We start from the raw sequence: 26,167 nt of genomic DNA, 5'->3' as shown, positions 1-26,167 counted from the left end.
GCGAACTTGCAACTAGATACAATGTACAATGTACAGTTGTACAGTGTACAACGTCAGGCTGTGGGATGAGACGTTCATTTACTACAAAAAGCAAATACAGTGCACACATAAGTAGTATAATGTAGTCATGACCTCGTTGAAATAAGTTGAGAAGTGGTTACTCCTTTCGAAAGCTCTTGGCCTAAAAAAGGAAAATCAAGCGTAATAAATTTTGTCTACACTGCAGTACAACGCGGCTCGGTTTCATTCGAATTTTACTAGCTACACCAAAACTACGCCTATCCTCCTAGCCGCCAAATTGGCCAAGTCACGGTTCTCTAAGCTATCTAATATTCTCTTCAGTGTCATTTTCCTTGCTAATGGCAACTGCGTAGAAAAACCTAACGCAGCACTCTGCAGCAGACCACCATAACGAACGATATCGAGCAATGTCTGCTAATAAAAGGCCACTGAGTAAAGCAATACGAATGCAATAAGAGAGCTCACTTGATTTTTAATGCCCAAAGCAAGGCAAAGAAACTGGCGATGGTGACGAATGTCCTAGAAAAAATTTTCAACAGTGAAGCAACCTCCTCAAAGAGCTCACCTGTGGTTTCTCGCAGAAAAAGTAAGAATTAGTGTGATGAACGGCAAGTAGGTAGAAAAAAGGACTAGTCCGCCTAACAGAAGAAACTAAAATCAATTCAACGCAACGTATTTTCCAATGACTTACGTCACACTTGCTGTCATCAAGCCGCTAACGTAAAGATTAAGCATGTCCTGATCAGTCTCAGTCGGATAAAGGAACTCATCCAAAGACAAGAGAATCTGTCAGTCAACATATTTCAAAGCAATTATTTATGAATTGTTTTTTTGCGAACCTGAGTCAACGGCATTCGCATGTTGGAAATAACGGCTACGTGTTCCGTCCACAGCGCGCGCTTGAAGTGGCAAGAGAATCGACGTTGAAGAGGAAGAATGACAAAGGACGCAAACAATGGATCTCCGTAAGATACAGCAGCATATTGTGTAAGCAGAGCGATATACCTAATCAGAAAGAAATCAATTAATTACTTCGGGAGGCTATCCATTCTACTATACGTACAGATCATAGAATGATTGGATTCCAGGAATAGGATTATCGAAGTCGAGAAGAGGTCGAGAAGACGGTCGTGTGTAGATGCAAAATAGCTGCGACAAATAACTGCGCACGACACTATCGAGAAAGACGTCACTTCCTAAAAAGAAGAAGTATGTATACTTCATCTAGCATGGAGTACACGTGTACCTGTTAAAAAGACGCACATTGTACGAGACAGTCGCGTTGTCAGGGAAATGAGATTCATCGCCAGAGAATCGGATAGTTCAAGTAAAAGTACGAGACGAAGGGTGTGCTGAATCGTTCTAAGGTCATTGGGTAATAAGCGATCTGATTGAAAGCCGCTTTCACTAGAGAATACAATCACAGAAAATTAGCGTCATACTACGAAACTCACGCCAGCCTATTTTGGATGTCAATGATTGGACCAAACATCCAATCCGCGGGTAAAATGACTTCCGTTTCGGCCGGCATCATGAGCCTTTCCGTCTGATAGGGATGCCTCATGTGGATGGATCTAAAAAACAGTCGCCTTTTTGAAAGAAAATGATTATTTCAAAATGATTATTTTACCTCGAATGGTTTAATTGTCGCTCGAGTTTCTTTTCTAGGATAAAGGACGCGAGAAACATTTGTCGCACGTCTGCAATATGACTCATGGCCTCTTCAACGAGCGAGCGACTCTTCCATGGGGGCTCTTTATCTGTCAACGGTACCGACGACTCTTCCAAATTGAGATCTCCGAGCTTCAAGGAAATGTCGCCGTGGTCCAAAACTTTTCTACGAACATTCGTAAATAAGGAAAGATAGAAATTCCTAATTACCTACCTCAACAGGGTCACATTGAATGGAACGACGTTGAGAAGATCATAAGCAAAGATCTCGTCGCCTGGCTGCAGCTGCACAAGCAACTGACAACCAACAGAGAAGTAAAGAGAGCAGATAGAAGCAGAGGGCCACAAGCCAGAGGCCTCGCACTAGATAGAGAATTGGGACGATAATCATATGCAAATAACCTATTTACCGTAAGCACAAAGTGCTGTAGCAGACAGTGATGCAGATTGCATTCCAGTCTAGACTGCAGATGAGATTAGATTCGTTGCGCATTCCCGGAGGCAATGCATTACTAGCTGCTTTGTCTGGCTGGCATGCCTCAAGGAGCTTTCTAAGTAAACAAGAACCGTTTCGCCCTCAACAAAATCCTAAAAACGTGGTGGTATACTATTAGTTTCGTCGGGCTAACAAAGACTTTTACCTTGTGCAAGCATTTCTTGTGTAATTTGGTCACAGAGAGAAGCAAACGACTGCATTGAAGCAGAAAGCGTGAAACTCTCGACTTGCGGCAATTTTTGCTGAGGCACGGTACGATGTTGCACGATGAGAGCGACGGAAGAGAAGGCAACGAATTTCGTCGCTTCGCTGAAGTGCCGCAGTGCTCGCAGGCTTGACTAAAGAGATCGGATTGCAACTAGCAAGCGGCACCATTCAAAATCTTACCCTAGAGTAGACCACAATTGCTTGTGAAACGGACTATCAAAAAACTTCGTCAACACGTTGCAAGAAAAGTCTGAAATTTCGTCGAGGCATTCAACAAGTCTTTCTGACAATCTGACCTAGGAAACGAAATTTCATAGAAGCACCGAATATATTCGTATCGAGACATTATCGGTCACACGATGGCAGTAGGACGAATAGACGGAAAGAAGGCCTCCAACCAAATCAAGAACGGAACCGTTCTATAAATACGCCCAGAATTATGCATAAATTACTAGTAAATTAAAATATGCATGAGACTACGTACCAGTGCGATTTCACAATTGACATCGCCAAGAAATACCAGGCATTTTCTAAGCACAACCAGTGACGTTCCAACGAATCCTTCGACGTGTTCCCAATGAATTGACGGGGAAACAAATTTCGTCCCTGTGGACCAACTAACTAGAACGATTGCAAATAAAAATGCAGAAGAGCGTACCACATCTATCGTCGTCTGACGTCGGCTGCTTCGACGCAACGTGAATAGACGACTCGAGCATTCCGAGAAAGGCGGAACATACAGCGGGGCAATGGTCCTCACCGTGTGGACCGCACGGCTGGGAAGACGCCGGCATGATATCCTGTAGTCTTAGCAAGAAGAGAGGATAGAATGAACTAAAAAAATATTAAGAAGGTAGAGTTCACGATCACCATCACTGTCTGTATTTTACCTCAATACGTGACTAGCGTGTCCATATGATAAGCACGTGGCGAGGAAATAGTAGCTCTGCATTGCAAGAACGTCTGCATCAGGAAGCCCGAGTTCACTAACAGAAACTGACCGCTAAAACCGGCCAAATCTCTACACTGAGACTTTACCTCGGTTTTTGAGACAGGTATCTAACAACGGGTTCAAGGACTCCATGCTTCGCTATCTGATATGAAAGAATTGCGGAAAAAGTCATTACTAAGAAAGCACACACCAACGTCGACGCAATGTTCCTTCCAGCAGCACATAGTACAGACATCAATTTGACGGCGCGAGGAAGAGGAAGACCGTAGACGTCAGTCAAGGAACTAGGACCTGTTGGACTAAGTTCACTATACCCGCAACGAAACGTCAATCTTAAAATGTACCTGGATTAGTCCACATCTTAGGCATAAATAACGTAACTATAGTATCTACCAGTCTGCTACATTGAACCACCTGCATCACATTAATAATCAAGCCCTTCTGCGAGATCTCGTGGGATCGCGTCACTTTACCTGTGAGGCAGCTCCTACAGAATGCCGAGCCACGCGAATCAATATCTCAAGCACGTGAATGACGGCAAGCGATTGCAAGTGACCCACTTCAACGAGGTATCTCAATCGCGGCAACAACTGCATGCGAAGAAGACCCTACAAGTATCAAAGTGAACAAGAGAAACAGCAACTCTCACTTTACCTACCAGAATCAAATCTTCCTTCAATATCGCCAAATCGTCGCGGTCCTTTTCCTTGACTTCTTCACTACGTTGAGCAGCCTTTAGTTGAGGAACAGCTAACCATCCATCTAAAGCATCCTACAGAGCATAGAGCCTGCGTGGAGCCTTTCCTCTTCCGTTCTTCCAGGCTTACCTCAACCCCGTCCTCAACGATTAGGGCATGCAGACAGTGCAAAGCAGCCGTGCTGATTGCCTCTACTGAATCGTCGAGTGCCCACCGCGTCAAGAGTGGAAGTGCGCCGTTGGCGAGAAAACTTGTCACCTCATCATAATCCTCGACGTCGATCCTCTGTCAAAACTGAGGTGAGTCAGATCTCCGTCTCTTCCCTAGAGGACCCCCACCTGCGTTAAGATTCGCGCAAGTACGCGAAGGGAGAGAACGCGTTGCTGGATCACATTGCTACGAGCCATTTGAAACAACTCGCTTAGAGTGTACCCAGCTGCCTGTGTGTGCGTATAGAGAGAGATAAAGTAAAAACACGTGCGCGGTTCACCTCTGGATTTTCACCGTGATGGTGAAGCCCTTCTCTTGTCGCAACGTCAGCGTCTTTGGGAACAATAGAGCCATTGAAATCGAACCTCACTTGTGTGGATTGATGAGAAGGTGGCAAAGATGACGAGGTTGACAAAGTTTGGATCCATTCCAATTTGGCTGGCTCCAGGGTGTCCATGTGCAACCACGCGTTCTTGTCTGCCAAGCCTTTGCACGAGAAAAAAAAAATATACCCCCACGGCTCTTGGCTAATTTTTCTGACAACCTTTGATGTGTTTGGCGTCATTTGGCACTCGATATTCTGCCACTTTTGCTGTCTCCTCTTTGTTCATTTTTTGGCCCCTTTTCTTGAGAAATGCAACCAAATCGGACCCTATTAGAACATAGACGAATTTTGGTTCAACTTTGGCTCCTTTTACCGAGCGTTTTCTCAAGCTTCTCTTGCTCCTGTATAATTTCTTCCCGAGTCATGCTAGCCATTCGTTTGGCGTTGTCCTCGTCGATTTGTCTCCGTTCCTCAGCACTCAAGACCGAAACACCACCGTCATTCTCTCTCACATCCATATCTTCATCCAAGTTGGCAGAAGATGCAAGAGGTGATTGAGGCTCTTTCTTCTCTTTCCTGACACTCTTAGCGAACAGGCTGTCGCTTTTTTCACCGTCTTCCTAATGACAATCCGTTAAAATGAAAAAAAAAGCGAATAATCATGCAAAGAGACACCTTTTCTTCAACTCTAAACACAGTTGGAAATCCGTGCTTCGTACTATAACTAGGCGAACGCACTGCACAACGACTGGTATCTCTTTCCTATAGATTAAATCTATATACTCCAGTGCCAACGTCTGTAGTTTCACCTGAATGACGTCAGACAAAACTTTGACGACGTGTCGATCGTGACCTAGAATAGTGACAAAAAATGTAACAAAAAATGCCACGGCGGCTGTTTAGCTCGTAGGCTCACGATCCAAAGCGTCGGCAGGACTGCTCAAGTCTTCGCGATTCTAAAACGTAGAAATGAATGAATGAATGAAAGGGCTCGCGAGATGGCTGTGCTCTTCGTCACTTTTCTCGTCTCAGCGAATCTAGACTTCTTCTTTGGCGGATCTAATTGACTTTTCACCACGGCATCTGCCAATCACACGATCAATCAAATGCAAAACGGATGCCGAAAGGATTCACCGTCCAAAACGACCACGTCGCGCCCCTTTCGGGGCCCGGCTTTGATTAGCCGAGCGGAAGAACGTGTACCCGATGCGAGAAACTCGTCCTGAAGTCGCAGGAGCTCTTCTTCGCTTTCATTTCGACGCGGACGCGAGCATTCCATCGAAGTGTCGTCACACGCGCGCGCACGCGAAGCGCGCACGTGCTCCACTAATCAATAATGGCCTAATTGGGAAAAACGGTCGGCCGACGCAAAAGACATCGTTGTGCGCAAGCGCCAAGGCGTCGCCGGCATTCTCGCATTCCTCGTCGACTAGAACAGTCGCTCCAGAAAGGACTCCTCTTGCTAGAACTTTCGCTGCAGGTAAGTTGGAGAGGGACGGTCGTACAACAAGGTCGCCGGCGAAACCGCCACGATGCAGTGTCGCGATTGCGTCACGTCACCCCCCCCCCTCAACATGGGCGAGAAAAAAAGCACGTCGAGCGCGGCGCCCTAAGCGCTCGCCGAATCGTGCCCCCATACGCGAACAATAGTTGCATCGTTAGCCTCGAAGAGGGGGGACCCTCGAAGAAAACTCCGCGCGTCCCCCCGTTGCTTTTCCCCCGTTTCTTTTGTCTATTATTGTTGTCGGTCGATTTCCGTTTGGCGACATGCACCTGCAGTCCCGTTGCCCCGTCGCTTTTGCGATTTCGTCGTCGCGAAAAACGGGCCCCCCGTTACCTCATTCTTTCGCGATGCCGCCGCCGACCGCGAGCGCGAGACCACGCCCTTGTTTCTTTACACTGTACCTTCGTTCATTTTTCTCTTCCTCTCTCTTTCTCTCTTGCAGCGTTACGCACACGAGAATGGGAAATCTAATAGGAGGCAAAAAGGGCGGTGCCACGAACCGGCCCCCGGCGCACGCAATCGTTCTCCACGGCTTGACGATATCGGCGCCGACGCGTGCCGTGTGGCTCTATCTGCTCCAGGTGAGAGGGGGGGCGAAGACCAATCTTTATGCGCGCGTGCTAGTCTAAACATGATGCTTTTGCGGCTTTGTTTAGAACGGCTTCAAAGTCGAGATGAAGGCGATCGATTTGACGAAAGGCGACAACAAAACGGAGGAATTCACGGCGATGAATCCTCTCGGAAAGGTTCCCGTCATTCAAGACGGCGCGACGACCGTTTACGAGAGGTGAGGCGCGCGCACGTGATCTCCCGGCCCTTTGACTGATTCGCCTCCGCAGCCAAGCCATTGTTCGCTATCTGGCGAAGAAGTACTGCCAGGGAAAGGGTCTCGGCGGCAAAGACCTCGCCGAACAGACGAAAATCGACGAGGTCATGTGCTGGGCGACGACGAGCTTTTACATGTAAGGGGGGCCCCTCTGGTCCATCAATATTGAATTGGTTGATTGATTGATTGATTGACGTTTCCATTATCTCTTTTGTCCAGGGACCTCGGCTATCACGTCGTCTATCCCCAAATTTTCGCTGGCATTCCCGCTGATAATCCTATGGTTGTCAATGGCGAGAAAGGAATGCGCAGCAGTTTTGATTTGCTTGAGAAGCACTATTTGGCTGACAAGAATTTTGTCTGCGGAAATAATGCCACCGTCGCCGACATCTTCTTGGCTGTCTACGTTTCTTTAGTTGAATGGTTGGCTTATGACTTGTCCCCTTGGCCAAAGGTGATGACGTCAATTCCTTTTTGATTTTTCCATCGTGCATTGATTTGTAGGTGGTCGAGTGGTTTCGTCGAGTGAAGTTGGAGCCCCACTGGAAAGAGGTTCACGAAGCCCATCGCGCCTTTTCCAAGGAGAAAAGTGGCACCGAACCAGAGCAACCTGAGCCCCCCAAACCAGCTGAGCCAGAGCCCAAGGTTGACAGATCCATTTTCATCCACTGCTTGATTATTTCTTAATGTCTCTTGATAGGCTGAAGAAAAAGCAGCTGATGGTGATGAGAAGAAGGATGAGAAGGCTGAGGCTGCTGAAGGCGAGGCTAAGCCAGCTGAAGATGCCAAGCCAGCCGATGATGCCAAGCCAGCTGAAGCTGAAGACACCAAGCCAGCCGATGATCCCAAGCCAGCGGAAGACGCCAAGCCGGCGGAAGAGGAAGCAAAGCCTGCTGACGATGAGAAGCCGGCGGATGGCGGCGATAAGCCCGCTGTTGTGGAAGACCAGCACCTCAAACCGGAGGACGCCACGGCGGCGAAAGACGAAAAACCGGCGGAATGAGACGTTTGAGGGGGGGAAATTTAGAATTTAGTTTACTGATTTGATTGATTGATGGACGGATGAATTGAATGCATGGACTGCTTTTTGGAAATTCTATTGAATGACGGATTGTGTTTGTAAACGTGTTGTCGTGGTTTTTGGGAAAGTTGTTATTGTTGTCTACCTTTTTGTGTGAATGAAGAAACTTCGATGTTTGGCACGAGAGCGTCGTTCGCAATCTGCACACTATCCGGTTCCTGGTCGCAGACGCGGTTGGTTAGCTTTTCCCCCAGCACGACCTGCAACAGCTCCTCTTGACGTCATTATATCGACACAGACCCACCAGTCGGCGACATGAGCTAGGATTGCTGTCGATGCAATCAGCAGGTGCAGTATCCTCGGAAGGCTCTACCGTCCCATCTTCGTCCCGTCTGCCTGCAGTGGAAAAATAAACACAAATGCATTAGCAAAAAAATGATCTCACCCGCTACAGACAGTATCGTTGTTTGCTTCAGTGGAGTCTCCCTGCCGATCGTGCACACGTAGGAGCCCGCGTCGGCGCGTACGACGTCGCTGACGATCAACGTCCGCGTCTCGAGAATTTCACCCGAATCCAGCTGTTCCGATACGGTTGGCACGGCGACGCGCCGAAACGTTCCCGGAAGCAGACGCCCGTTTCGCGTCCAGCGTATCGTTGGACGTTGCGGCGGTAGCGAGCTCGCCGAGCACGATACCCGAAACGTGTCGCCAACCCGAACGGTGACCGAATTCGGCCGATCGGTGTCTGAGAATTCGTTGTGAGATCGCACGCGTCTCTTCTCCTGACTTCCTTACCTGGCTTATCTGCTTTGCGACACGGGGCAACGGAGCAGCGTTCTAGATGCGGTGGACGCGCGGACGAATCGCACGCGCCGCTTTCCGAGCAATTGACGCCGACGCAACGAACGCTGCGCGTTCGCGCGCCGCAGCCACACGTTTGGGAACACTAAAACAAATCGCAATTGGAAACAAATACGCCAAAGCGTGCGTTTACCGACCCGACTCCAATCCGATACGAGCCATTGCGCGCCGCACGGCTCAAGGACACATAGACGGCTCTCGTTGGGTTTGAGTTGCCCTCTGCAGTCTTCGTCCGGTCGCACGGACCCGCTCTTTCCCGCTACAATGCACTCGACGTTGCGAGTTTGAATTCCTTGGCCGCACGTGGCCGTGCACTGTACCGTAGATTCCACACACGAGCGTTCAATTTGGCTAGGTTCCACTTTACCTCGCTCCAACTCGACGCATGCCACGAAAACGTTTTCGTGCATTTAGGCAAGTTGCACGGCTCCTCGTCGACAGGCCGAAGCTCTTCGAGGCAGCGCTTGTCGGAGACGGCCCGATTCCTCCTAGGATCGTAGCAAATGACATTTCGACGCCGTTGCCCGTCACCGCACGTCTTCGAACACTAGAAAAGGAATTGAGACGCATGCTATAGCAGAGCCTCCTCGTATACTTATATTTATTTATTTATTTACCGAAGTCCACGTTCCCGTTCGCCACGAGGGGCAGGCGATTTTGCCACAGGTGCGCGTCGAGCGCGGTTTCACCGACAACCGGCATTCGTCGTCTTCGACCTCCGCCTCCCCGCGTCGACAGACGACGTCTCGCGATCTCTGGCCTCCGCCGCACGTCGCGCTGCACGACGACCAGTCGCCGGCGACGAACCAGACGGCCGGACAGGGCTGAGACGAGCACGCTCTCGAATTGACGGGTTGAAGGAGTCCCGTGCAGAAACTGTCGTCGACCACCGAGTTCGTTTCAATGTTGACGCACTCGACGGAACGAGACTGCGTGCCGCCGCCGCACGATAGGTCGCATTTGCTGTACTCTCCAGTGCGGAAAGAGTGCAGCAACGTAGGCGGAGGCGGAGGGGGTCCAATAGGGCGAGCGTAGGAATACGAGACTCCTTGATTTCCTTCTCTGCATAGAAGCTAAGAGAGAAAGAAAACGAATGATCTAAGTAATGCTACTCTATCAAATATGAGACATACGTAGACAATGATTTGCTGCTGTAGAGGGCCTTCAGCTGTAATCCTTTCTCTGCCGTTGCTATCGATGCTGTATACAAAGACGGTTCCAGCTCCGCGGTACGTTCCCGGAGGGCTCGCTTGGAAATTTCCATTTATAATGAACGTTCCACTTGCGTCTGCTATAGCTGCAATAAAAAAATTAATACATCTCTCATGTGCAATCTAGATGCAGAGGTCCAATTACCCAGACTATTCGCAGTAGAAATGATCTCGTCGATTCTAACGCTAAAAGCTCCAGCACCAATCCTCGTCACGAGGTTGTATTCTGTAGAACTCAATAGCCGTTCTTTTCCTCCCATTTTCTGGCTCGTTCTCACCCCCTATGCGAACGTTTGTGTCGGTGAATTGATCCGATATAATAATGCACGTCGAATCGTCGCCACCGCACACGCCGCATTTGTCGAAACGTCGATCGGAATCAAAAACCCCGTCACATCCAACTGCCTAAAATGGAAAAAAAAAACTCAAAAAGCAAGCGACCCTTCTCGATTCGTCTACCGACTCGACACGCTCCCTCGACGCAAACGCCGCTGTCGCCGCACGCGGTGCCGTCGACGACGCGCGGATTTCGACTCGCGTAGAATTTCTCCCTCTCGGACAAGCAGAAGAGCTCGCACGCGTTCAGCTCCGACGAAACGTAGGGTAACCACGTGTGCTGCTTCCCGTCGTATAGAACGCTGTCGTAACGCGAGCACTGCACGGCGCGAAAGTCCTTCGAACCGGGCGCGCACGACTACGAGAGAGAACTCGAGTATTTATTCAACGAACGACTCTAGAAACGCCTCACCTGTATGTTACACAGTCGAAACTGACGATCGGCTCCCATTGGTTCACAGCCACCGGTTAGACTAAACGAGAAATGAATGAATCCCAAAACGGGGGGCCCCACTGGTCCTTCGAACCTCTCTGTGCACTGGCGACGTCGACGGGCTACTCCTCGGCCGCACGAACGCGAACAGCTTTCCCATTGTTCCCAGGGCGACCAGCCTTCCGTCGTCTGCTAAGTCGTCGTGTTGCGTTAGGACGCTGCGCGTCGAAACGCTTTACAATTACCTGCGACTCGGTTGGGTTGGCGAGAAACAAATAGGCGAATAAGAGTGCCAACAACGCTGGGCTCATTTCGTTCGAAGGAACGTAGCTAGACGAGATATCTTCGTCTCGTTTCGGTTCTTTTGTCTATTTGTATATCCGGGTTCGTCGGTGGCGGTAACGAGAGAGGAGGTATGACGATTTCTCCGTTTATAGAAAGTTAGGATGGCGTATGGCCAATGTTACCCACGTAACCAAAAATCAAACAAAAAAAATCAAACACGTCACCTTATTGGCAAAACTGTTACCCAGTCTCAGTCTGAAAATCAAACAACGAACACAACGCATCATGATTACTTACTTAGTTCAACATCTCGCGCCAAGACTTGTACGCAATGACATGCCCAGAACCTCGCAAGTGATTTCGCATAAGCTCGGTGGAGTAGGCACGAAATCGGCACAGCTCGCAAAACAGATCAAGCGGAACGTCAGCACTACACAAAGAAAAGAATGAAATACGTCTACTCCACCCATTATCCTACGCACCTCAGAGACAACCGTTTTAAATCGGCAAGATGCTGTTCCATTTTAAGTATTTTGAGTCGTTTTTCGCGCAAATCGGCGGCACTGGCGCCCAACAACTTAACGCCGCTGTGCAATTCGTATAGGAACGCCTGCTTTTCCTGAATGCTAGACCTATGCGGTGGACGAAGCACGGCATCCACCGGAACCTAGGAAAGCCGGTGAAAACGTCCACAGTCGCATTCTACAGCGTTTATTCTACCTTGTTCCAGCCGGAAGACTGAACACCCGAATAATTTTGTTCAGATCGATTAGATCGAACCAACCTATTGAGACAGTCCCATACGTGCAATTCACCAACGTGATTCTTACCTCAAGACTTTGCTTCTTGCTGCCGCTTGAATTCTTTTGATATCGTCGGCATTCCAAGAGCAAACTCGATCTTCACTGCCCAAAGCTACGCCAATAGCGTGCCTTATATCATTGATCTAAGAAAAGACACAAAACAGCATTCCTAGGAACCTCTGCTCTATTTCATTCCATACGTTTGCTAGGTCTTCTTGAAAGAACATCGAATCGAAGACAATGTCGATGTCGTGCTCAGGAAAAAAGGACTCACCCGTTGCGGCGTCGTAGCCGAGCCCGGCGATACATCCAACGTAAATACGTCGGTCGCTGTCAGACCTACGCAAATTACCCCAAGCACGCGTCAAATACGTTTCTCTTCTGCTCTCTGACGGTCACCTCATTTCAACGAAGGGAGCGAACAGGATAGTGAGAAGTGCCGGCAATCCGGGTAGCTTCGGGAGAATCATCGTATTGTTCGCAAGAATGGCGTCACCAGAAGGACTGAGCGTCACGCTAGCCGACACCATCAGGCGAGTGGATTTTTCTCCAGGAGATTCGTCCAAAGCGATGCAATTGACAGAAGATCGATTGACGCGCACCTCCCTACGGAAAATAGAAAGCCGTCATTTTTATTTGTAGGCAACTTATTACTTGGTCTTCCCGACGGCGGGAACGTGATAGAACTTCATTTCAAGAGGACTCGACGGCCCTTTTATGCAAACCTACGCTTGTCAATAAGAAAGCGCTTGCTCTCATGTCGCGAGAAATTTCCAACCCTTTGTAGCTTGGGATCCAATGTCTTTCCCGGAGGTGTGCTTCGCAGAGACGGAACATCGCTTACGGGACTACTGACACTTGACTGCGCGGCAGCTGCTCTCTTGGCGTCATCATGAGCCATCTGCGTCGCAGAGTGAGAAAAGCAATACAGTTATAGGAACTACACTCTACTTGAGATAGAATCGGCTCCTCGGCTAGCTCCGCGTGACCTTGGCTTATGAGAGCCTGATTGATAGAGACGTGCTCTCTCGTTGTGGCGTCAATCAGATTCACCCGAAGCACTCTGTCTAGCTCGGAAAAAATCTAGACAGACAGGCAGCGTACGTCAGTTAGTACCACTCTTTCCTTAGATTAATTAATTAAGGTGATGAATCATCTTTTACACAAGGAAATTATTGACAAATTACACTGTACTGCACCTTGATCAGCAACGTCTTTTTGTTCACCATGGCACAGACGCTGCTCTTCGCAGCGGATGTCCAATTGCTGGCCGGTTGGCGATAAGATGGTCTGATGTGAGACAAGAAACACTCAAAAGCCTAAAGAAAAAAAAAGATTAAGTGACTTAAACGCTGGAATGTCGCAAAAACCTGAGCAGGATAATCTTGAAATTTCAGAGGAAGCTCCTTTATGGAAGTTCTTAGTACAATATCGCAGTTGCCGTAGTCAAGATAGTGAACAAGGACAGAATTCATATTCAGTTCAACAATCCTGCCTCTGTAAAGGTTATCGTCGTTTTGATATGGAGCCAGGCAAAGTTGGCCCACAGAAGGATTTTTTATTGGAATCAAAGCCTTGGAAAGGAGAAGAACCCTTAATATTGCAATAGCGAGTAAATAATTTATATTGGTGCTATACATCCTTTTGACGACGAATACTTTCTTTCAGTGCAGCCAACGTTTGGGTGGTGTCGCCATCAGCCATTACAGCCCAGAAGTGACCTGCATCCAAAACCTGAGACAAATAGAAAGAAAAATCATGCTAAGGATTAGAAGCGACAGGAAATTCGTACGGCAGTGACAATAACAGGAAACGAAGGCGAAGTGCAATTGGGCAGTTTCACTTGAGCCAATTGTGAAGACGATGTCGCCGGTGACGGCGACGGAGGTGGAGCGACGCGCTTACTAGACAGCGCAATTTCAAGAGGAACTCTCAGCTTCCTAAAAAAACAATTGTTGCGTTTTTAGAGTGGCAAACGCAGGTAAGACACCTCATCATTAAAGCGCAATAAACGGCATTAGCAACGTGCTTTGGAGACTCGCTAGGGAGTCTATGAAACTCGATAAACGCCCTAGAGCATTTACAGTGAAAAACGGTGGGACCAGTGTGATACTCGCAACGCGTACTTGGAGGACGAAATGACGACCCTCTTGCCCTTTCCAGATCTCTCAAACAAATCAATGAGCTGGTTGCCGAGAAAGTGGCTCTGGCCAATGGGAAGTCCTTGAACCTAAAGAACAGACCCCATAATGAGCACGTGAGAGCTAATAAAAGATAAAAATAATGCCCAATGCGTTCTTGACTTACGACAACAGAAGACAGTATATCCAGTCCACCCACTTCCTTCACGGCACTTCTTTCGTCCACTTGACCACAGTAAAAGTAGTTTGGATAAAAGGCCCCAGCCATGACAATCTGTCTCAAATACAACGTCCAGTCAACAGAAACACGACGCTTTTACTCTTTTCACCTCGAATATAAAGACGTCGTCTTCGGTCATTTTTTGCGTTCGGCTGCAGGCACGACGTCGTTAGTTTTGCACAGAAGAGCGAGATTGTGTTCTGTTCTCACCCGCGCGTGTCCATTCTTTCTGTTCGAATGTTGAATGCATTTAATCTCGAATGCAGCTCATCTACCAAGGCAGCCGCCTCAACAAAGAAAATAGTAGAGTTTGTTCCATCGACTGTAGCGCTCCCTTACTTCGCGGATGACGTTGATTTGGATGGCGTGTTTTTTTCCCCATTCAAATTCCGCCTATAAGTAATTAGTATACATAAACCCGCTTCTCTTTTTCTCCCTTTGCCTTTCGATTGGGAAACCCTTTGTTGTCGGACATAATCTTCCATGCCTAAAAAGCAAAAAAGACGCATGCACATATCGTAAAAGAAACTATAGAGAGCGCACAAAAAAAGCGTTAATCATGGCAATAGCGTCGCTACGAGAAGACTCGGCCCATTTCCATTTGGATCTAAAAGATAAAGTGCCGCAATCTGATTCACAATGAACGAATAGTCAACTGACTTGAACGCGTCGACTTGAGCGGAAAGTTGGTAGGGTCGAGCGAAGAAATTCTTCAAAGACAAAGCCGCAGCTAGGATAAATCAATGTAGTACTAATTAATTAATTAATTAATAAGGCTCTCGATCTTACCAACGATTACAGCTTCCTCGAGGCATCCAAACACGTGTCCGAGCAGAATGAGCTTTCCCAGTTTGATGTCGACCGGAAGATGAGCAAGAACTTGGCCGGTGAACGTCAAGTCGCCGTCATGCGGATTCAGACGTCCCGACTTGAGAACGGACAAGGCGCCGACCTCTTTCAGACGAAGAACCGTCTTCTCGATGCTGTCGAGATTGGGAGGCTCCAAAGCCAAGCCAAGAACGGCCTTCGGTTCGCCGACATCCAAGAGTTTGACTTGAAGGAGAAGTTGCTCGAGAGTTTGCCTCTGGGACGAAATCAATCAGAAAACAACAACAACAACAAAAAGAGGTCTAGTTTTGTTGACTACCTGCATTTCAGGCGTCCCATATGGCCTGAGGAAGCTCTCCTGGAAATTACGAGTGATCATTCTATAACAGCGTCCAGGGGCAACCCGTCCGGCTCTCCCTGTGATGAAACGGAACGCGTGAGCAGAATGCGTTTTTTGTGTAGTAGGAGTCTACCCTTTCTCTGCGTGAGTGACGAGATAGACGCCCACACTGTTAGAAGTGCTTGGTAGTTGGTCTCCGGATCGCAGGTCAGCTCCTTAGTCAAACAGAAATCGATCACTGGAACGCAAAGACAAATCATTTGAGTGCCGTTTTCTTTCTTTCTTTGTCTAGACTAACCGTATCTGACGTCTGGAATCGTGACAGACGATTCCGCAATGTTGGTCGATATAATGACCTACACACAGGAAAGTCAAAAACTATCTGAAGCTCAAGCATTCAGCCATTGCTTTTCGCTGTTCCGGACGCGGCGGCAGAAAAGCGTCTCGTTGCTCTTCGCGAGTGATTTCGGAATGCAAGGGAACTATCCACAGACTAGGGACGAAAAAAAACGCAAGAAAAATTATCTCTCACCCCCACTGCACCCCCCATGTGTCATTGCATACCGTAAGCGCGAGGCAACAGCTCTGAGCAACTGATCAATTCGGACTATGTCCTGATATCCCGGTACGAAGATGAGTACAGAGCCTCTCGTCTTTTTCCTACCAAAGAAGATTCCGCAATAACACCGTGCTCCGAATATCTTCTACTACACGCACTTGTTTTTCTTCTTCTCAAGGTCGTCAAACGATTCAATAAGATTTTGACACGTGGCGCAACCTTGTGCAGTCACTTCCGGCTTTCCCTCGTCCAAATGAATCATCTATAAAGGAGATTCTTGCACAACAGTGGACGAGCGGCAACGCGACGCTCACTTCTTCCGGTTTTGCAAAATCCTCCAAATAGAATTCCTTAACGGGAAACGCCTTTCCCTCCACTTGAATGACGGGAGCACTAACCAAGCTACCGTCGACAATGAAAGAAAAGTAGTCGGAGAACAGCTTGCTATCCAACGTCGCCGACATCAAAATCACCTACGAGAGAGAGAGAGAGAGAGAGAGAGACTCACAAACATAAACAAAAATCTCGTGTACACTCACCTTAACCTTCTTGGAATTCGACCTCAAAAACTTCCGAGCAACCAAGAGAACGAAATCGGTCAACTGATCTCGCTCGTGAACCTCGTCGATGATGACGTGCGTAAAGGCGTTCATGTCCTTGCTCTTGACCAACTTTCGCAGCAGCACGCCCGTCGTGACGTACGTCAATCGCGTGTCCTCCGACACTTCGGTTGCCATGCCAACCTGATAGCCGACGACGCCGCCGAGTCGCCAGTCGCGCTCGTCGCACACGCGTCGCGCGACGCTCGTCGCCGCGACTTTGCGCGGCTGCGTGCAAACGATGCTGCACTCGACGCCGTCGCGCACGCACCGATCGAGTATGTATTGGGGCACCTGCGTCGACTTGCCGCTGCCCGTCGCGCCCTCGATTACGACGATCGGATTTTCGTCGATCGTCGCGAGAATCTCTTCGCGATGTTTCGTTATGGGCAGGGTCGGATCGTAGGCGTCTGGCGCGCCGGCGTGGTCGCCGTCGCCGCCGCCGTAATAGTGCGTCGCGATGTCGCGCGTCGATCGCGGCTGGGCGAGCGTGTCGGGCGCGCTCGAGTCCCGGACGAGACTCGGCGTTGCGAGGCTTTCCTCCTCGGCATCCGGAAAATCGTAGCGAATCCATTCCTCGTTTGCGATTTCGTCGCCGTCGAGGGACTGCTTGACGCGATTTTGAACGAATCGCTGTATTTCGCACGCTCTCGCTTGTATCGCGTGCATTTCGGCCGCCTTTCGTTCGTCGGTTCTCTTCCGCTCGATTGCCGCCTTTTCTTTCATGAGTCCTTGCTCTTTCTCCCTTTCGAGGAAGCGCTGGTAGATTGGGGTAGCTTTCGGAGGTGCTGCGACCTTGGAAATTGGCTTCAGGCGAAGCCAATTGTCTATCTCCGCCTGCGGAATCATTGATTCCGCCATGCTAAGTAGTTGGTCACGCCACGCACGCACACACGTAAAACATCCCGGATAACAACACGTGCATGCAAAAACAGACACTGACGAAAAGCAAACAAACTGACATCTGTCTGTCAAACGACTACCTATTCTAAATGAAGACAGAAAGGAGACAAGCAGAAGCGATTCCAATGACCAGACCAAGCACTCCTTTGGCAACTCCTTTTGCACCACTACTGGGCGTTGTCTCCTTCGTTGGAGCATCTGTAGTAACAGGAGTAGTAGCACCGCATGTGACATTGTAATTCGAAGGAGTACAGCCCTGTCGCATTCTACGGTAGGCTTGGAACATCTCGTTGTCGCCTAGCTGCTCCTCCACTTTTGCGCGACTGCTCGAATTGCACGCCATGCATCCATCCGAAAAAATTGCATCGAAAAGAGGCACGCACTGTGGCAAACAATGGATAACGCTCTCCGAGATGAAGCACGGTGAAAAGACGACACTCAAAAGAGCCTGAGAGAACAGCGCAACATTGCACGAGACTGATCCGAAAATAGACTGAAGAAAAGAAGGAGATGAGAATTGAACGACATTGCAATAGTCGATTGTTCCAGCAGTAAAACAGTAACTGCCGGTGACACTTAGACTCTGGGGATAATACCTAAAGATCGCCACGCACATTTCGTTTCTTGTTGCATCTCCAGAAAATGTGACGACGTCTCGACTCGTCGATGAGTACGTACACGTCATATCGATCTCGTCGCCCGGATACACGACAATTGGTGTATCGAACTCGTGAAGAACGGGACGGTCGTATGCAAACGGATTGTCATAGGCCAATGTAATTGGAAACTGGCGTTGAGTGTCGTTGGCGCGATAGAGAACTGATTTTCCAATCCGGCCGAGCTCGTGCATATGATTCCCGTCTGACACAATTCGAATCGGTTCGCTATTGTAATTGGCCGAAACGCAATCGGAAAAGCGGCACGATCCACTTAAAGTCACGGTCTCTTGTCCGGGTGGAATGAAAAAGTCTGAGTGGCCAACTGCGAGCGTGCCCATGTCATGTGTACGCAGGTGAGGCGTATAGTAGAGACGAAGTCCCGAAGCGTCCGTCTGATTGGTCAAGCGAAGAGGGTTGTTCCAGTGGACTTGAAGAACGCCCCAAAGAAATGATCCCGGCCCGATTGGCGGTGCTGCTGGAAAGCCAGGCGGAAAGCACTCCGTCACGTCATCAAAGCCAAACGCCCACATTGCTAATAGAAAGAAACCTCCGCACGACGCCGGTGGCATTAGGCAATCATAGGGTTCGGCTGACGAACCCATTAATGCAACGGGAGTCACACAGCCGAATAAGTTCACATGATGAGCAACGTTCAAATTATCGATTTGAGCTTGAACCGCACTGACATGGTACTTGCGATCGGAAGGAAACAAGACGTTGTGGCAGCGATAGGTCGTCTCCTGGGAAGGCACGCGCTGACCGCTTGGCAAAAGAAAATCTTTGGAAAGTACGCCCGATTCGTTCAAGGCTGCCGAACACTTATCTGACATCGTATTGAAATTGGCGCAGTCGATTGTCGTTTCGTCGCTGGCATTGTACGGAAACTGATCGACCGGATCTTTGAAGCCAGGATGGGACGTCGCATTGAATTGAGGAGAGCGAGTGGCATTCCACGTGCATGACGGATCGCCAAGCTCGACGCCGTTGGTACGGCCGTCGCCGTCCGAGTCTTCGTTGCACAAAGCCAATGTCCATTTCAAGCCTAGTTAAAATAAAAAAAGGAGGCAGTTTCCGGGGTGCGGATCAACGACAACTAGTACCTCATCTTCTACTTGTATATATGACTACCGTACTGACTCGGAATATACAAGTACTTATTTTGGCACCTTCATCGGCGAATTTGCGTCCAAATGCATTTCGCGGCCCGCCGCCGAGCGGGTTAGTGTGCCCGACGCCTCCCCACGATTTGTCCCGACTGCACGGATTCGGAACGCGTTCCCCGTTCGGAATTCGTTCTTGGAAGGGCTTATAAGCGCTGACGAAGGCACAGCATAGAATGACAAGAAGAAGACACCTTGCCATTGTTCCTCCGGTATGCATCAACCCGGATGAGCGTCGCTATATGTCTTCCGCTTACAATGTTGTGTTGACAGTTCTGTCGCTCCAGCAACGATGTAGAGCGAATTGCATGCATTGTGAGACCATGCGTGATGGACACTGCAGCTGTTTTAGTTGACCATCTATTCTAACCTGAAACAGAAGAAACGCAGTCTGTGCACGTAATCAAACAAACCTGGATCGTTATCCAAAAGCGTGCAATACTGCAATCCCAGCAAGAACTGTGATTTCGATGACGTTTTCGACGCTTTGTGAAGCGCGACCAGTGGGGCGAAAAGACGTCGTCGTTTCCGTTGAAATTTCTCCAAGGTCCGTGCACCCAGCATTTGAATTTTCCGGCTGACAATTGCGTCGCACTTGACGAAATGCGAGAAATATCTCGTTGTCGGCAAACAGGTCTTCGATGAACGTGCGACTGGTCGAGTTGCACGTCATGCATTCACTCGAAAATATCTCGTCCAAAAGATTCAAGCACGAAGATGAACAATAGACGCTGGAATCAGTGCCAAAACACGGAGACAGAGCTGCCGTAGCAAGAGACTGCAACAACTGCAAAGGATTGCAAGCGGGTGGACGCCGAGGCATAGCGAGAAGAGACGAAGCCGATAGAAGACGAACGAAATTGCAATAGTCAATTGCTCCAAAATCGGCGCACAGTCCACTTACACGTTCATAACTTCGAGGATAGTAGCTGACGATTCCAAAGCACATTTCGTCCTGCGTTCCCTCCCCGAACCGCGTCACCTTTTGCTGCCCTCTAGACGAGTACGTACACGACACTTTGATTTCGTCACCAGGGTAGACCATCAGTGGAGGATCAACGTAATGCCGAACAGGATCATCGTATTTGAAGGGATGATCGCGGGCTACTACTATAGGCGATTGACGTCGCGTGTCATTCGAACGATAGACAACCGTTTCTCCAGCTCGACCGAGAAGGTGCATGTGATTCTGAGCGGTCACAATCCCGATTGGCTTGCGATTATACAAACTCGACACGCAATCGGAAAAGCGACACGACCCGGTTACCGTCACGGATTCTTTCTCCGGAGGAATGGATATGACGCGTTGACCAACGAACAGCGTTCCCATGTCGTTCGGACGTAGATGAGGAGTAAAGTAAATTCGTATACCTGAACTGTCCGTTTGTCCTTGAAGGAGAAGAGGATTGTTCCAGTGAACTTGAAGGACGGCCCAGGCGGACGTACCCTTGCCGAGCGCTGGAGCGGCGGGTACGTCTTCAGGGTAACATCCCACCGAATCTCCCCTACCGAATGTCCATCCGGCTAAGATCGACGACGTGCCGCAGTTTCTCGGCATGAGACAGTCGTAGGGCGCAGAGGCATTCATCGACGAAATGGGAGTCGAACAGCTGAACAGGATCATGTGATGAACAATGTTCAAGTTGTCGAGAAGAGCTTGCGAAGCGCTGACGTGATACTTTTGATCCGTAGGAAGAGCGACATCATAGCACCGATATGTTGTTTCTTGAGCAGGAATGGATGTGTTTGCCGGCATTCGAATTTCTTTCCACTGTACGTCCAGTCCTCGAACGGCCGCCGAGCAATTCATCACCGCCTCCACTTTCGCGCAATTCAACGTCGTTTCGTCGCTGGCATTGTAGGCGTATTTGGAAACAGGGTCTTTGAACCCTGGATGTGACGTGGCATTGAATTGTGGGAGGGAGCCAGAATCGGCTCGCCAAGTGCAAGACGGATCTCCCAGCTCGGCGCCGTTCGTGCGACCGTCGCCGTCCGAGTCTTCGTTGCACAACAACGACGACCATTGGAAACCTTCGACAACAAAAAGCGAGTCAGGCCCCGCCTACATCTGTATGTGACTCATCATGTTTCTTGAGTACACTTGAGTACAGAGGTCCTACACTGGAGAGTATAGACTACTCACCTTCAGCAGCAAATCTGCGCCCGAAAACATTTCGTTGTCCGCCGCCGAGCGAGTTAGTGTGGCCGACGCCTCCCCACTGTTTATTCGAGTTGCATGGATCAGAAATGCTCTTTCCGTTTGGAATTCGCTCTTGGAATTGTTTATAGGCGGACGTTAGAGTCACAAAAACGAGCACAACAGCGATCGTTTCTGGGCGAATCATTCTCATAGCCGAGTGTGCAAGAGTCTTTGACAGTAGTATATGAGATTTCGATGTTTTGCTTTGAAGGTTCCCGGATAAGTAAACGTATGTCCAGTCCTAGAGATTTTCAAACTGACGAAGACGAAGTTGATCCCTTTGACTTAGCTATAAAGAAGTCCGGCTGTGCTTTGTTCCACTACCGCCTTCAAGTGAGAATCCTTCGGTGGTCGATTGCTGTGACTACGTGGCCCCGTCTGCTTCCAGGATTGCATGGCAGAGCATCGCGACTGGAGAAAATGTCAAACAGAAGTCAAAGCCTTTCAGCAGTGCATCAACGAGCAGAAGAAGGCCTCGAACAAATGAAGCTCGCCAGCTTTTTCTCGTAGAGCACGCTACAGTGTATCTAATAAATACATTCATAAACGAGAATCATTCGCACACACTCAGACAGATTGAGAGACATACAGCTGCAAACGTGTGCTCGCTCGTTCTTCACAGCACAGAATGAGCGAAAAAATAGCAGGCGAGAATAACGAACAGAAAGCCAACACCACGTGAAATACGAGCAGAAGATGACGTCGACGTCTCAGGACAAGTGACGTTGTAGCTTTTCGAAGCACAATGCAAACGCATCTGAACTAAAGTCTGATACATAGCATTGTGTCGAAAGTGATCATCAATCGCTTGCCGACTCGCCGTGCCACATGCCATGCACTCGTTTTCATAGATGGCATCCCAGAGTGCCGTGCATTGTTTTGAACAGTAGATCGACGGCACAGTATTGTAGCACGACGACAAGACCGTATCGATCAGCTGAGACACGAAGGACCACGGTTCACAAGCGTCCGAATAGCGATTCAAGTCGGCTTCGTACAAATGGATGTAGTCGCAATGATCGAAGGGTCCGTAGCTGGCGCACACCGTCGTGCCCTGGCTCGCGCTGCGTTGCTGATAGTACTTCAAGTACGTGAAGCACATCTCTTCGCTGAAGCTCTCGCCGTAGTGAATTGTCCTGTTCTGATGCATCGACGAATACTTGCACGTCACTTCGATTGAGTCGCCGGGATAAACGGTGACCACTCGATCATATAAAACCTGAAATTTTGGATCGTCGTAACTGAAGGGTCGATCGCGAACAATGAGAATCGGCGACAGGCGTTTCGTGTCGCTCGCTCGATAGACGACCGTTTCGATGTCGCGCCCGTGCATGTGCATGTGATTATAGGCGAAATAGACGTGTATGGGATTGCCGTTGAATAAAGACGACACGCAGTCGGCGAGATGACACCGACCGTTCACCGTCACTTCGGACCGACGCGGCGGAATATTCAACACTCGCTGTCCGACGACGAGCGTGCCCAAGTCCAACAGGTGTCCACTGGGCACGTAGTGAACTCGCAAGCCGGATGCATCAAACTGATCCCTCAAACGAAAGCGATTTCGCCAGTGAACGAATAGCACGGCCCACTCGGACACGCCGTCGCCAAACGGATAGGCGCTGTCGGAACGACCGGCAGAACAAAACGTCTTATTGCCCATCCTATAGACCCAGCCGGCGATGAGACCCGTGCACTTGAGAGACACCATCTCGCACGCGTACGGCGCCGTTTCGGGCATGGGCCACGAGCAGCTGTACAAGCCGATGTGGTGAAGAACGTCGATGTTGTCGAGAATCGGGTCCCACCCGACGACGTCGTATTTGCCATCGGACGGCAGACGAACGTTGTAGCAAGCGTACGACGTCTCGCGCGTCGACGGCACGGCGAGACGACGCGGAAATTGAACGTCGAAATGTCGGGCGTCCGGACGTTGAATGCGTTGACACGGTTGCGAAGCGCTGGCGCGAAGGCGAACGCAGTCGAGCGTCGATTCGTCGCTGGCATTGTAAGGGAATTGTTCCACGGGGTCCTTGTAGCCGGGATGCGTTGCTGAGACGATGACAGAAAGGGTGTTCGATGAGTTTGACGGCCACGTGCAGAGCGGATCGTTGAGTTCGACTCCATTCGAACGTCCGTCGCCGTCCGAGTCTTCTTCGCACAACGCCTTTGTCCACTTGTAGCCTTCGGCTGCAAATCGTCGACCAAATGCATTGAGACTCGTTCCGCCGAGCGAAGATGTATGCCCCACGCCTTGCCACGGCTTGTTCAGTTCGTCGTCGTGATGGCACGGATGGCGCACTTGATCACCGCTGGGAATTTTGTTCTGAAACATTCTGTAGGCGACTGTGCTTGCGCTAGAGTACAGGAGTGCCGCCAGAAGGCTGACGACCGTCTTAGCCATGCTGTCGTCCAACTGAGAAGCGTTATGCGTCCAACTTTGGTTTTTGTGCGATGACCAGAAAGCCGATGATCCCAAAACATTTTCGCACTAGACCCGGAGGTGGTTGATGAATTATTAGTCTATTGCGTATGTCGTTGATTACCCGTTTTACTGCTTCAAATCAATTGCAGCTCGAGAGTGATGGTCTAGAATGCCAGGTGACCAAACATCAACAGCCGTGCCACTTTACGCTTTCGTCCAAGCAAACACGTTTCCCACAACACCAAAGTCCAGAGTACAGTATCTAAAAACAATCAAGTTATTCGCATACACTCAGACATGTAAACAACAGCAAATTGAGACATCACACACACACACATACAGCTGCAAACGTTTTACAACACAGAGTAAGTGAAAAGATAGCCAAGAATGAGCAGAGAGCCAACAGCACTTGACGTACGAGCCGAAGATGACGACGTCTCAGGACAAGAGACGTTGTAGCTCTTCGACGCACAACGCAAACGCATCTGAACCAAAGTCTGATACATGGCATTCTGTCGAAAGTGATCCTCAATCGCTCGTCGACTCGCCGTACCACACGCCATGCACTCGTTCTCGTAGACGGCATCCCAGAGCGCCGTGCAGTGTTTTGAGCAGTAAATTGACGGCACGGCATCGAAGCACGACAACAAGACCGTGTCAATCAGCTCAGACACAAAAGACCACGGCTCACAAGCGTCCGAATAGCGATTCAAGTCGGCTTCATACAAATGAATGTAGTCGCAATGATCGAATGATCCGTAGCTGGCGCACACCGTGCTTCCCTGGTGCGCACTGCGTCGCGGATAATACGACAAGTACGAGTAGCACATCTCCTCCTCGGTCAAACTCTCGCCATAGTGAATCGTTTTGTCCTGATCTATCGACGAATACCTGCACGTCACTTCGATTGAATCGCCAGGATAAACGGTGACCGGTTGAGTAAAAAGACCGTGAAAATTCGGATCTTCGTAATTGAAGGAGGAATCGCGAGCGATAACGATTGGCGACAGGCGTTTCGTGTCGCTTCCTCGATAGACGACCGTTTCGATCTCGCGTCCGTGCACGTGCATGTGATTGACGGCGAGAAACACGTGTATGGAATTGCCGTTGAGAAACGACGACATGCAGTCGACGAGACGACACTTACCGCTCACCGTCACTTCGGATTGACGCGGCGGAATTTTCAGCACTCGCTGTCCGACGACGAGCGTGCCCAAGTCCCACGGACGCACGTTGGGCGTGTAGTAGATTCGCAAGCCGGACGCGTCGAACTGATCGCTTAGACGAAAGCGATTTCGCCAGTGAACGCGCAGGACGGCCCATTCGAACACGCCGGCGCCGAACGGATAAGCGGCGTTGAAGCCACTCAATTGACAGAAAGTTTCATTACCCATGGCGAATGTCCACGCGGCGATGAGACGCGTGCACTTGAGAGGCGTCATTGGGCACTCGTACGGATCCGATTCGGCGACGGACCACGAGCAACCGTATAGGGAGACGTGATGAACGACGTCGATGTTGTCGAGAATCGGGCCCCACGCGACGACGTGGAATTTGCGATCGGCCGGCACGCGAACGTTGTAGCAAGTGTACGTCGTCTCGCGCTTCCACGAAACGGCGAGGCGACGCGGAAGCTGAACGTCGAAATGTCGAACGTCCGAACGTTGAACGATACCGCACGGGCGCGCGGCTGCACGAAGGCGAGCGCAGTCGAGCGTCGTTTCGTCGCTGGCATTGTAGGGAAATCGTTCCACGGGGTCCTTGTAGCCCGGATGCGTTGCTAAGACGACGGGCGAAAAATTGACGTTCAACGGCCACGTGCAGAGCGGATCGTTGAGTTCAACCCCATTCGAACGTCCGTCGCCGTCCGAGTCTTCTTCGCACAAAGCCTTCGTCCACATGTAGCCTTCGGCTGCAAATCGTCGACCAAATACATTGAGACTCGTTCCACCGAACGAAGACGTATGCCCAACGCCTTGCCACTGTTCGTTCAGTTCGTCGTCGTCGTCGTCGTCGTTGTAGCACGGATGGCGAACTCGATCGCCGCTTGGAATGTTGTTTTGGAACATTCTGTAGGCAAGTGTGCTTGCACTAGAGCACAGGAACACCGCCAGCAGTCTGACGGTGGTCTTCGACATGCTTTCGTGCAACTGAGAAGCGCTTTTCATCAACTTTGGGTTTTGTGCAAGCCAAAAATTCCAACGAATTATTTTCTAAGTGCTGGGCTGCGGTCTGAACCTGAAAGAACTGGAGGTGGTTAATGAATGAATGAA

General features: G+C 49.7%; 8 protein-coding genes across 10 annotated transcripts; 1 reads left to right on the top strand and 7 right to left on the bottom strand.

The window, feature by feature from the left end:
• Positions 1 to 95: 95 nt before the first annotated feature.
• Positions 96 to 6,041, bottom strand: LOC136189678 (RNA polymerase II-associated protein 1-like). 2 transcript variants are annotated; one of them, XM_065977704.1, is made up of 33 exons: positions 5,715 to 6,041; positions 5,599 to 5,663; positions 5,497 to 5,536; positions 5,390 to 5,433; positions 5,256 to 5,342; positions 4,954 to 5,200; positions 4,800 to 4,907; positions 4,536 to 4,741; positions 4,384 to 4,485; positions 4,175 to 4,330; positions 4,006 to 4,119; positions 3,821 to 3,955; positions 3,692 to 3,761; positions 3,538 to 3,638; positions 3,434 to 3,489; positions 3,286 to 3,381; positions 3,054 to 3,229; positions 2,880 to 3,001; positions 2,740 to 2,814; positions 2,576 to 2,691; positions 2,334 to 2,526; positions 2,206 to 2,280; positions 2,103 to 2,156; positions 1,907 to 2,055; positions 1,652 to 1,858; positions 1,476 to 1,595; positions 1,268 to 1,428; positions 1,085 to 1,217; positions 861 to 1,026; positions 713 to 807; positions 587 to 659; positions 487 to 540; positions 96 to 435 (listed from the first exon to the last, which is right to left on the bottom strand). In XM_065977704.1, the coding sequence occupies exons 1-33, from the start codon at positions 5,857 to 5,859 to the stop codon at positions 262 to 264; spliced, it is 3,915 nt and encodes a 1,304-aa protein (XP_065833776.1). In that variant the 5' UTR covers positions 5,860 to 6,041; the 3' UTR covers positions 96 to 261. The 2 variants fall into 2 exon arrangements, with proteins under 2 accessions (XP_065833776.1, XP_065833777.1); XM_065977705.1 differs by having other exon boundaries at positions 96 to 432.
• On the top strand, positions 5,926 to 8,112 carry LOC136189681 (glutathione S-transferase 1-like). Its single transcript, XM_065977708.1, has 7 exons — positions 5,926 to 6,060; positions 6,527 to 6,665; positions 6,741 to 6,871; positions 6,924 to 7,046; positions 7,130 to 7,364; positions 7,415 to 7,555; positions 7,611 to 8,112. Exons 2-7 carry the CDS (start codon positions 6,543 to 6,545, stop codon positions 7,911 to 7,913), a joined length of 1,056 nt encoding a protein of 351 aa, XP_065833780.1. The 5' UTR covers positions 5,926 to 6,060; positions 6,527 to 6,542; the 3' UTR covers positions 7,914 to 8,112.
• LOC136189679 (A disintegrin and metalloproteinase with thrombospondin motifs 18-like) lies at positions 6,179 to 11,157 on the bottom strand. Of its 2 annotated transcripts, none has more exons than XM_065977706.1 (13): positions 11,018 to 11,157; positions 10,867 to 10,964; positions 10,752 to 10,812; positions 10,467 to 10,697; positions 10,282 to 10,408; positions 10,149 to 10,229; positions 9,926 to 10,089; positions 9,410 to 9,865; positions 9,160 to 9,339; positions 8,930 to 9,106; positions 8,727 to 8,877; positions 8,377 to 8,676; positions 6,179 to 8,327 (listed from the first exon to the last, which is right to left on the bottom strand). In XM_065977706.1, exons 1-13 carry the CDS (start codon positions 11,081 to 11,083, stop codon positions 8,170 to 8,172), a joined length of 2,250 nt encoding a protein of 749 aa, XP_065833778.1. In that variant the 5' UTR covers positions 11,084 to 11,157; the 3' UTR covers positions 6,179 to 8,169. The 2 variants fall into 2 exon arrangements, with proteins under 2 accessions (XP_065833778.1, XP_065833779.1); XM_065977707.1 differs by having other exon boundaries at positions 10,867 to 10,961.
• Positions 11,158 to 11,193: 36 nt separating this feature from the next.
• LOC136189137 (ATP-dependent RNA helicase TDRD9-like) lies at positions 11,194 to 17,408 on the bottom strand. Its single transcript, XM_065976982.1, has 31 exons — positions 16,488 to 17,408; positions 16,263 to 16,421; positions 16,107 to 16,210; positions 15,954 to 16,049; positions 15,798 to 15,882; positions 15,688 to 15,745; positions 15,523 to 15,627; positions 15,369 to 15,466; positions 15,011 to 15,305; positions 14,882 to 14,951; positions 14,765 to 14,828; positions 14,664 to 14,708; positions 14,561 to 14,614; positions 14,432 to 14,508; positions 14,331 to 14,373; positions 14,168 to 14,275; positions 13,987 to 14,090; positions 13,851 to 13,931; positions 13,653 to 13,800; positions 13,499 to 13,594; positions 13,231 to 13,434; positions 13,060 to 13,179; positions 12,812 to 12,943; positions 12,639 to 12,761; positions 12,515 to 12,585; positions 12,260 to 12,466; positions 12,061 to 12,199; positions 11,888 to 12,003; positions 11,778 to 11,841; positions 11,540 to 11,724; positions 11,194 to 11,487 (listed from the first exon to the last, which is right to left on the bottom strand). Exons 1-31 carry the CDS (start codon positions 17,406 to 17,408, stop codon positions 11,355 to 11,357), a joined length of 4,305 nt encoding a protein of 1,434 aa, XP_065833054.1. The 3' UTR covers positions 11,194 to 11,354.
• A 29-nt stretch (positions 17,409 to 17,437) lies between these two features.
• LOC136189144 (dopamine beta-hydroxylase-like) lies at positions 17,438 to 19,559 on the bottom strand. The gene is made up of 2 exons (XM_065976992.1): positions 19,276 to 19,559; positions 17,438 to 19,151 (listed from the first exon to the last, which is right to left on the bottom strand). Exons 1-2 carry the CDS (start codon positions 19,487 to 19,489, stop codon positions 17,536 to 17,538), a joined length of 1,830 nt encoding a protein of 609 aa, XP_065833064.1. The 5' UTR covers positions 19,490 to 19,559; the 3' UTR covers positions 17,438 to 17,535.
• Positions 19,560 to 19,561: 2 nt separating this feature from the next.
• Positions 19,562 to 21,932, bottom strand: LOC136189145 (dopamine beta-hydroxylase-like). The gene is made up of 2 exons (XM_065976993.1): positions 21,413 to 21,932; positions 19,562 to 21,300 (listed from the first exon to the last, which is right to left on the bottom strand). The coding sequence occupies exons 1-2, from the start codon at positions 21,618 to 21,620 to the stop codon at positions 19,691 to 19,693; spliced, it is 1,818 nt and encodes a 605-aa protein (XP_065833065.1). The 5' UTR covers positions 21,621 to 21,932; the 3' UTR covers positions 19,562 to 19,690.
• Positions 21,933 to 22,019: 87 nt separating this feature from the next.
• On the bottom strand, positions 22,020 to 24,154 carry LOC136189147 (dopamine beta-hydroxylase-like). Its single transcript, XM_065976996.1, has 2 exons — positions 24,016 to 24,154; positions 22,020 to 23,960 (listed from the first exon to the last, which is right to left on the bottom strand). Exon 2 carries the CDS (start codon positions 23,871 to 23,873, stop codon positions 22,086 to 22,088), a length of 1,788 nt encoding a protein of 595 aa, XP_065833068.1. The 5' UTR covers positions 23,874 to 23,960; positions 24,016 to 24,154; the 3' UTR covers positions 22,020 to 22,085.
• A 93-nt stretch (positions 24,155 to 24,247) lies between these two features.
• On the bottom strand, positions 24,248 to 26,085 carry LOC136189146 (dopamine beta-hydroxylase-like). The gene has a single exon (XM_065976994.1). The coding sequence runs from the start codon at positions 26,060 to 26,062 to the stop codon at positions 24,248 to 24,250; it is 1,815 nt and encodes a 604-aa protein (XP_065833066.1). The 5' UTR covers positions 26,063 to 26,085.
• Positions 26,086 to 26,167: the final 82 nt, after the last annotated feature.

The sequence above is a fragment of the Oscarella lobularis genome, chromosome 7 (genome assembly GCF_947507565.1).
Source record: "Oscarella lobularis chromosome 7, ooOscLobu1.1, whole genome shotgun sequence".
In the NCBI taxonomy this organism is placed as follows: Eukaryota; Metazoa; Porifera; class Homoscleromorpha; order Homosclerophorida; family Oscarellidae; genus Oscarella; species Oscarella lobularis.
The sequence above is the reverse complement of the archived record's forward strand: the minus strand, read 5'-3'. Positions and strand labels throughout refer to the sequence as shown.

Excerpts from the sequence above, each read along its gene's own strand:
- LOC136189146 (XM_065976994.1), bottom strand. The coding sequence starts at position 26,062 with ATGAAAAGCGCTTCTCAGTTGCACGAAAGCATGTCGAAGACCACCGTC.
- LOC136189137 (XM_065976982.1), bottom strand. The coding sequence starts at position 17,408 with ATGGCGGAATCAATGATTCCGCAGGCGGAGATAGACAATTGGCTTCGC. Across the intron at positions 16,422-16,487 it reads CGAATTCCAAGAAGGTTAAG|GTGATTTTGATGTCGGCGAC; the intron begins GTGAGTGTACAC and ends TCTCTCTCGTAG. Across the intron at positions 13,435-13,498 it reads GTATTCGTCGTCAAAAGGAT|GCTTTGATTCCAATAAAAAA; the intron begins GTATAGCACCAA and ends CTCCTTTCCAAG.
- LOC136189678 (XM_065977704.1), bottom strand. The coding sequence starts at position 5,859 with ATGGAATGCTCGCGTCCGCGTCGAAATGAAAGCGAAGAAGAGCTCCTG. Across the intron at positions 3,382-3,433 it reads TACCTGTCTCAAAAACCGAG|TGAACTCGGGCTTCCTGATG; the intron begins GTAAAGTCTCAG and ends AGTTTCTGTTAG. Across the intron at positions 1,596-1,651 it reads CGACAATTAAACCATTCGAG|ATCCATCCACATGAGGCATC; the intron begins GTAAAATAATCA and ends ACTGTTTTTTAG.
- LOC136189147 (XM_065976996.1), bottom strand. The coding sequence starts at position 23,873 with ATGGCTAAGACGGTCGTCAGCCTTCTGGCGGCACTCCTGTACTCTAGC.
- LOC136189145 (XM_065976993.1), bottom strand. The coding sequence starts at position 21,620 with ATGAGAATGATTCGCCCAGAAACGATCGCTGTTGTGCTCGTTTTTGTG. Across the intron at positions 21,301-21,412 it reads GCGCAGATTTGCTGCTGAAG|GTTTCCAATGGTCGTCGTTG; the intron begins GTGAGTAGTCTA and ends TTGTTGTCGAAG.
- LOC136189679 (XM_065977706.1), bottom strand. The coding sequence starts at position 11,083 with ATGAGCCCAGCGTTGTTGGCACTCTTATTCGCCTATTTGTTTCTCGCC. Across the intron at positions 10,965-11,017 it reads CCAACCCAACCGAGTCGCAG|CAGACGACGGAAGGCTGGTC; the intron begins GTAATTGTAAAG and ends ACGACGACTTAG. Across the intron at positions 8,677-8,726 it reads TCGCAAAGCAGATAAGCCAG|ACACCGATCGGCCGAATTCG; the intron begins GTAAGGAAGTCA and ends ACGAATTCTCAG.
- LOC136189681 (XM_065977708.1), top strand. The coding sequence starts at position 6,543 with ATGGGAAATCTAATAGGAGGCAAAAAGGGCGGTGCCACGAACCGGCCC. Across the intron at positions 7,047-7,129 it reads GCGACGACGAGCTTTTACAT|GGACCTCGGCTATCACGTCG; the intron begins GTAAGGGGGGCC and ends TCTTTTGTCCAG. Across the intron at positions 7,556-7,610 it reads CAGCTGAGCCAGAGCCCAAG|GCTGAAGAAAAAGCAGCTGA; the intron begins GTTGACAGATCC and ends GTCTCTTGATAG.
- LOC136189144 (XM_065976992.1), bottom strand. The coding sequence starts at position 19,489 with ATGCATACCGGAGGAACAATGGCAAGGTGTCTTCTTCTTGTCATTCTA. Across the intron at positions 19,152-19,275 it reads ACGCAAATTCGCCGATGAAG|GCTTGAAATGGACATTGGCT; the intron begins GTGCCAAAATAA and ends TATTTTAACTAG.